General features: G+C 34.1%; 1 protein-coding gene across 1 annotated transcript in view; it reads right to left on the bottom strand.

Moving 5' to 3' along the window:
- The window catches only part of LOC123656919 (serine/threonine-protein kinase ATR-like), a 36271-nt gene extending 29915 nt beyond the window's left edge, over positions 1–6356 (bottom strand). Inside the window, exons 1-6 of the mRNA XM_045592532.1 lie at positions 6132–6356; positions 5921–6046; positions 4199–5630; positions 3556–4116; positions 1981–3451; positions 833–1017 (exon numbers count right to left, since the gene is read on the bottom strand). Coding sequence (XP_045448488.1) covers positions 833–1017; positions 1981–3451; positions 3556–4116; positions 4199–5630; positions 5921–6046; positions 6132–6268 — 3912 coding nt within the window. The 5' untranslated portion in view covers positions 6269–6356. The remainder of the gene's footprint in view (positions 1–832; positions 1018–1980; positions 3452–3555; positions 4117–4198; positions 5631–5920; positions 6047–6131) is intronic.
- Between the last annotated feature and the right edge of the window lie 2575 nt (positions 6357–8931).

An 8931-nucleotide genomic window follows, 5' to 3' on the forward strand; every position in this document is an offset into this window, starting at 1 on the left:
GTCGGTGACAATTTTTTTCACGTCCCGTCCTGTATATTTATTATTGAAATTAATTTAAGTAAATATTGAAAGTGAGAGAGAATATTTTTATTGTTTAAAAAGAATAATCAGTATGATTTTGGTATTATTTTTATTTTAACTTCACTTTTGATTGTAACCTGTCTATTAGTAAATGTACCTATTAGTAAATGTACCTATTAGTAAATGTATATTAACTTATTGAAATTAACCATAACTTAATAATACGAGAAAACAAATTTAGAAAAATAAATTATAATTTAACCGTATTAATGTAATACAATAATTATCATAAGAACTTTTTTATATATAATAATAATAATAAAATAGCTATAATTTGATACGATATTATTTCTGTGTGTATTCTGTCATTTCTTTTTACTGCCATGTACGCTGAACAGAAAATCCTCATTTCGTCTTGACGGTCGTAGCCAAAGCAATAGAAATTAAAGATAATTCTTCAAATGAAAAATTTATCTTTCCTTATTGAACACATTAGCGCGCTAGTTCCGAGTTTCTTTTACGGTACGTATGCATTAAAAATTGCCGTCAGTTTTTACTAATCACGTCCCGTCCCCGCTTCGTCCCGTCCACGTTACGTAGGTATGCATCGGCTTCAAGTTCGCGATATTACAAAACCGCGTAGTTTAAGTTCACACGTGTATCACCTCACAGTCTTTGACAACAGAATGTTAATAACGTTCTAGTATGGTTCTAGTTTATAATTTAAATGAGTCATGGTCGAATTTCGCTCAGCGGACGACCACTGTTTTTTTTTTTTATGAAATAGCAGTCGCAGCGGCGCGGCGCTCACCGTGGCGTCCTGCTCGGCGCGGAAGGCTTGCGCCAGCGCGGTCAGCGCGGCGGCGGCCAGCGCGTCGTCGGCCAGGCGGAAGGCGAAGCGCGCGGGCCCGGCGCGCACGTAGCGGCGCGGCAGGCGGCCGGCCTCCAGCGCGCCCAGCTGGCCCAGGCACGCGCCCGCCGCGCCCGCCCGCCAGCCTGCGACCGGGCGGTCAGCGTTAGCGGAGAAGCGTCGCAGACCCTACTTCCAATCACCCCAAGAGAAAGCGACGACTACTACTACTACTTCCAATCCCCCCCCTCCCGAAGTTTTTATCACCTCAGTTGTGATCTTCTATAAGGTCTGCGGTAGCACCTCGACCGATTATTTTAATAAGACGACTTAACCGATTAGGTCACAGCAGGTCATATTCTACTCAAAATTAGTTCAACACGATTGAGGAAGTATCCCAATCTTACAAAATATAATTAACTGAGGTAGGGGCATAGCAATAAATTTCCTGCTCAGAATATGAAGCAGCCTGACTGGGGTAGTACTTCGACCTTTCAGAAGGTCACAGCTAAATAATACTGTTTTCAAGCATATGTTCCTGTTGGTGAGTAAGGTGACCAGTGCTCCTGGAGGGGATTGGGTCGGCAACACGCTTGCGATGCTTCTGGTGTTGCAGACGTCTATAAGCTACGGTAATCTCTTACCGTCGCGTCGTCATTGTCAAACTAATTTATTTTATACTAGCTGTGCCCGCGACTTCGGCCGCGTGCGATTTATGAAAAAAGTAATTGTTCAGTTCACAGAGTTATAACATAAATAAATTTCTAAAGTAAAAGTAGCCTAAGTTACTCCTTACTAGATCAACTATCTGCCAGTGAAAATCCCGTCAAAATCGATCCAGCCGTTTCAGAAATTAGCGAGAACAATCAGAGAGACAGACAAAAATTGTAAAAAATTTCATTTTGGTATATGTATAGTGTATACATTTAGTAAAAAGCGGTTATTTTAATATTACAAACTGACACTCCAATTTTATTTATTTGTATAAATCAAAATGGCTCAGTAAACTTCGTGTGTAACGGATGTCATCTCATCACCCATCCCTCATCTTATTAGGTACATTACTCATTTGATAAACAAAACTTTAAAAAAATTAAGATGCTACTCACCGTCAAGCAAAGAATCTATTAGTTCAACCATTACTGGATGTATATTCTTCCCACCAAATATTGCTTTGTGTATTTCAGATCTATTATTCTTCAATAATTTGTTCAAATGTGAGAAAGCATACGCTTTAAGGTTCGAAGTATCGTGGTTCAAACGATCCAAGTACCACTTTATCTTATCTATAAAACGACTGGGCTGCGATATATTTACGTGTTTCTGTATTACTATTTTAACTCTCTCAGAAATTTTTGAATCTTCGAGGAAAAACAAATCCGATATATAAGATTTCAAAAGGGTTTCCTTGTCAAGTATCATGTACTCGAATATTTCATTTATCTCGTTTGGAGCATATTCGAACTGCTGAAGTAATGAAACAGCTAGGTTCGACAAAAGGGGACCCAAAGAAATGTTGTCAATATTGTAGATAAACGCCCCCCATGCCTTGGCGAGTATTTTCGGAAATTCTTTAGCTAATGGCAAAGCCGATCTCAAGGTTGCTAGGACCTTGAATCTTAGAGGTGTAAGATATTGAGACCCCATTATCTGCATTATATCTGGGAAGCTCATTAATGCTTTACGCTTCACCGACAAAGCTACCTTGCCATTCACTAACTTTTGGTCGAAATAAGCTAAAACGCCCAAGAACTTTGGGTTCAGGAATTCCGCAATTTTGCTAGTACTCATTTTGATTTTATACCTGGGAGTTGATTCCTCTGGATCGTGATAAGCCAAATATCGACACGCATCTAAAACTCGCTCTGGATTTGTACAATACTGTAATAAGAATTCCGTTAATATCACTCTAAAGTGCCGTTGGATTAAATTCAATGTAGGTGTCCCAGTAAGTTTTTCTAAAATACCATAACACTTCTTAGCGGAGTCATCAGACTCGGTGAGGTACACGTGAACATATATGTGAGGAAATCTTTCAATTAGAAAATCTGACACGGAACATTGGACGAGGGCCGCGATTTCTTCTATCATTGACGGAATTTCTTTCACAACCACAGCATAAGGTATAAGGTATGGTAGAAAATGATGAATATCTTTTGATATAAAATCCCGATATCCTACGAATCCGAATGCTCTTACAACTTTTAAGAGATATATGGCGAAGTCTTTGCCATTGTAAAGACTACATTCGACGAAAAGTTTGCAGTAGTCTTTCTTGTACCTGTGGTACACTTGGTTTGGACTTTGGTTGTGAAATTCACAAACATTCTTTAAGTCGATTATCGCTTTTGGTGCATGTGAGCACAGTGGATGCATTATGTAGTAAACCAAAAGCTTTGTAACGGGGAAAACCAGTTTATCATTACAACAAAGGCCCAATTTTTTTATGCTATCCAAAGTTGATGCTTGCAAATTATTATCATTGTTTTCTAAACATCTTTGTGTAAGATTTACTAGGACATTTATAAATACATCTATTAATAAATCAACATGAGGACTCCATTCGGGGTAGTTATAATTCTGTAACAATAATCGGGCAATTAAAATTTTATATAAATTGACTAACTGTAATATCAACTTATTTCAAGTTAATAAGTAATATATGATGGCATAAAAGTGAATACCTGTGTGTTTTCAATAAAAGGCTTGAACACTCTCAAACTTTCAGGTATATTAGATTCATTAATAATATTTGTGGAAACTTCATAATCAAAAATATAATAGTGCCTGCACAATATTCCAACTAGCTTCCAATAGTTATCATCAATTTTTGACCATATCTTCATATTTAGAAATTTGCCAAATAATGTTTTTAGACTAATCAATATAGAGCTATTGGTCTGTACTATTGAATTGCTATCTGTGACTAAAACTCTGTAATTTTTCCTAATTTCATTGCAAAAGTTTTCTGATGAATTCATTTTTTCAGATTTGTTATGGCAATTGTAACAAATAACACTAACATTTATTAAAGAATTCGAAAATATAACATGGCCTATAGGTTGTCTAGCACTAGCTACGATAATACCAAAAGTTCCCAAAGACATACAGACAATGGCTGGCAACACTTTAATAATTTCTCCTTGCAAATCATCCTTTGCCATAAGTATTGGCATCGCAACTTCTATTATCTTACTAGCTGAAGCCATATTGTTTAATTTCAATAAAGTGTACAACTCTATAACCTGAAAAAACAAATTTACAATAACAATTTATTTCAAATCTACTACTTTTATAAAATTATTAAGCTTCTATTCTTATTCTTACCTTTTTTGAAACATTCAAATCTTTGCAATTGAATACCGAATTATGCAAAAATTTTATAATTTTTTGCCATTTTATCAAATCGTCATTTATTTTAGCTTGTAAATATAGTTTGGCGAGTAGCAAATACTTCAATATATGCGTTTTTATCAAATCACCAAATGACAAATTATGTTCGGTAAAAACAGATGATGTTTGAAAGCAGAGTATTTGTAACAATAATTGAGTATCATCTCTGACAATGTTATTGCTTAAATTTATTGTACTAAGCACAATATTCATAACTAAATCCATGCTACTCTCATTGTTAACAAGCTGGATTTGATGCTGTTGTATTACTTTTATTAATATGTGCCAAATAGCCAAAATTGTTTTTTTGCTTATTAATTCAGAAAAAGTTTCAATATTTTCAGAAACATACATTTCATTATCAATTCTAACTAATTCTAATATACCCAGAGCTTCATAGCACCTTTGAAGATGATAATTTACTAAAAACATATCATTCGCATTCAATTCTGCACAAGTCTTAAAACTATTTACAGTTGATATTACTTGAGTGTAATACCAATTTCTATTTAAATGTAATTTTGTTGCAGCTTTTCTATTACACTCAATGTATTCAATAATTTGCTTCGAATAATATTGTGACAGTTTGTGTATTTGAGAAGCATCCATATCTGATATATTTATCAAATCTTTTGATAAATTGATTTTATTACTTAATGATAAACAATACAAATGAAGTTCTTTGTCAAATATCCTGGTACTTTTATTCGATAGGATACTGGAAACTATACCAACTAGATTCTGTTTATGATTATTCTCAATAAGTTTCACATATTCTAGTAGAATAGTGTTTAAATTATTTAGTAAAATGTTATCAATTTCAGACTTATCGTGTAATACATCCATACACTGAACAAGAGCTTCGAGGGCGGAGAGCAAAGTTTGAAAAATCCTTGGAAACATTTCATTAAATTTCGTGATTGACACAGTATTTGTATTTTTAATTAAGTTAAGAAAAAATCTAAAACCCATATATTTTAGATCCATATTGAAATTTTCCATTGCATACAATACTTGTGTAAAAAGTTTCTCTTCACCGTCTAATTTAGTAGTGTACATCAAACCAGGTGGTATACTATCAGATAGGAGTTGCAGTACCAAATCAATCAAACTTTTACATTTCGTAACATTTTCTACCTTCACATATATGTGTTGTAAATCGACATTTGGTATTTCTATCTTTTCAGGTGTAAAATTATTCAAAATAATTTCATTATGATTCCCACGGGGATAATCTTCGTAGTATTTTAAGAGTGCTTTTAAAATTGTATAATATTCAGAATGAATATTTCTATAAAATGATGCTCCATTTGTACACAAAATATTAAGAATTTTAAGTTGTGCGTTCTTGCTTGAAGTGTGGATTCTAAAAACAATAAAAAGTCAATTTGGCTAGTCTTTAGATTAAGACCCGTCGAATTAATTTTGTAACGAAGTTATGCCGATAAACAGTTAAATTTTGAAGTTAGATAGGTTAGGGTTTTTTTTCAGAACAAAATTAAGCCAATAAACAGTCAAATTTTGAGATTAGATAGGTTAGGTTAAATTTTTATTTATTACCCTCTATTTTTCAAGAAGAACGTCTCAAAAAACTATACAAATACAGTTACACTTGAAAATATTGAAAATAAGGAACTAGACTAGTAAAGAGATTACCTTTGAAGATCATCAACTGAACAAATGTAAAATAGTCTTCCAATTAGCCATGTATTAAAGGCGCAATAGTAGGAATCTGGGCATTTTGAAACTCCTGGTCGAGGGACCAATACTTCTGAAAAATCACTGTTTAAAAAATTATTTTTAATATGTATAGTAACTTCACAGTTATTTAACTTATATACAATTACATTACACCTGTTCATCTTACCCGGATAACTTTAATATAGAAATCAAGAGCCTATCAAGACCATCCGCAGCATGTTCTAAATTGTTAAACAATACTAGTGTAGGTGCATTAAACATCTGCCACACTGTAAATGGACTATCACTATTATCGTCATCCATAGTTTCCTGTAAATCTTGTTCCTATTAAATACTAAAAGTTGTGTACGCTTATCAACTATGATAACAAATAAACATTATTACTATACTTAAAAGTACCTATGTAGACACTAGACAATCTGTTTATCGTTACGTCAATAACATTTTTATGTCAAACGAAAACCGTTAAAATCATTGCGGTGAGAAATGTTAAAATTCCCGCGAATGGCGACATGTATACACAGATATCACGAAAACACACACAGCATTAGTCTTGGGTAGCACATGTACGATGTACTAAAAGGTTACGTTACTTATTAAGGTACGAAATATAATAGTACCAAACGTCAATCGCTATTCGGACCTAATCGGACCAGTGTTGCAAAAGTGTAAAATAAAAAATCGGTATATTTGGCTCCGAAAAATCGGTAGAAATCGGTAGATTTTTACTCGGAGTAAAACAAAAGTATTTTAAGTCAATAATGCGTTCATTTATTTAAATTTGTTCCGTTAAATTAAATCAAATTCTTTATTTGCATGAATATAGTTAATACATATGGTGTTATTAGTTGCAATGTCTCATATAATCTAGCTTAAATGGCGTGCAAATTTTTGTTCCATTTATAATTATAATTATTTTACATTACAGAAAAAGAAAGTACTCAAAAGCAATACGTTTTATCACTAAGAAACATTAATTATAGAAGTAGTCCATACAAGCATCATAAATACAAACAAACCAAAGATTGCATAATTTCATTCTTCGCAGCAACTGCTAAATTGCTAATAATGAAACAGATTATTAGTATTCCCGACTTCCCGTGGGTCCGATAGAATAGCACGTTGCCGCAAAAGAAGTATGAATTAGCGATGAATTCGCTTAACACTTCACAAAATTTCGCAACTACATTTAATTTGTTAAATGTGAATTGAATCTTCCCATGTCAATAATGAATCCGAATACTAATCCTAATCGATCGATATAATCCAAAAATAATCTATCACTAGTCCTATACCTAATTCAAGAAACAAACCCGAAGAAAGTTATTTTCAGGGATTTTCCCTTGTATACTCACCAGACAATAATAAACTCTATTATATGACGTGTTAGTACAATTTGTTTTAACACACCGCGGATTTGAACGGTCATATTCGACGTGGTGGGAAGAATTTCGGGAAGTCCTCGTACATTGATTTTGTGTTACCGTTTTCTTTTAGTGTTACAGTATTAAGAATATTATTTTACCTTTTTTTTTAGAAAATTATTTTACATTAGTTGAAAATTCAAAAATTCGGTAGATAGCACTGCTAAATCGGTATATCGGTAGACAAGGGCCAAAATCGGTAGATCTACCGATAAATCGGTAGCTTTTGCAACGCTGAATCGGACTAATCGTACACTGTACCAGTACTATCAACTATCATAGTTCACCGCGGTCCGACGAGTTTGTATTGTACGTCTATGGGTCCGAGTATCACACTGTCCGACTGTCCGATTGCTGTCCGATTGTCCGAGATGATTGGTGAAAAAAAAGAAACACTATCCACGACTATTTCCAGAGAAAATCTATTCGTTATTATTGAATTTGCAGCCGTAGTATCCAAAAGTTTGAACAAAGGTATCGAATTTCATACTTAATTTTTTTTTAAATAAACCCTAGACCATTGCTGATAGATTAATTTTTTTTTCTGGGTTGGCCCTGTGCCCCTTGATAAGCACCTGCGGGGTTTCCATTAATTACCGGACATTCTGTATATAAGGGCTTTACTCCGCTGTCCTTAGGCAAAGCGAAATGGCATAAGCCTATAGCCATCCTATAGCAATGAGTACCGTAGACCACGTGGCCGCATGAAAGAGCAAAGAACTACATGATCAGTTTTACAAAGTTCTGATAGACCCAGATGTAGAACAACCAGCTCTGCATCCTAATTATAACACGGGAATCTCTTTGGAAAAACCGAATGTTTTGTCTGTGCAATTATGGATGAAGTTATTAAGACGGATAACATATAACCGAAAACATATAATTAAAGATGGAACTCCAAACATATGTCGAGCTTATCATAGGCCTGGAGAATCCATTAAACATATTTTTTCCGATTGTAATCATCTTGCTAACAGTAAGTACTTGCACAGACATAACCAAGTAGCCAGTATTATCTACCAACAACTTGCTATTCGATACGGCCTCGTTGAAAATGAATTGCCTTATTATAGATACTAGGGGTCGCCCAGTTGTCGAAATTCGACCAAAATTTTATTTGGCTAAGATCTAGACTAAGAAAAACCGAATTAGAAAAACCGAATTATGGGGTTTTTGGGTGTGGAGGGCGGAGGGTGTAGGGGAATCTATACAAGGTAACATTGTCACACCTCAAAACCCCATAATTCGGTTTTTCTTAGTCTAGATCTTAGCCAATCCATGGTTAAAGTTTTGAGGTTAGAAGAAATGTGATCACATGATAAACATCGCCTTTTGATTAAATTAAAAATCAACAACAATATACACCCAGTAAAAATTTATGCAGATTTTCAAGGGTTTTCCTCGATTTTTTTGGGATCCCATTATCAGATTAGTCGTAAAGATGTAACAAAAAGTTTTAAAAGATAGAGTGAATAGGGATTGAATTCAACTAGACAAGTTATCAATAAAAAAAACATCGTAAAGATCGTAAAAATTTATAGT

The sequence above is a fragment of the Melitaea cinxia genome, chromosome 10 (assembly GCF_905220565.1).
Source record: "Melitaea cinxia chromosome 10, ilMelCinx1.1, whole genome shotgun sequence".
NCBI classification, from domain to species: Eukaryota; Metazoa; Arthropoda; class Insecta; order Lepidoptera; family Nymphalidae; genus Melitaea; species Melitaea cinxia.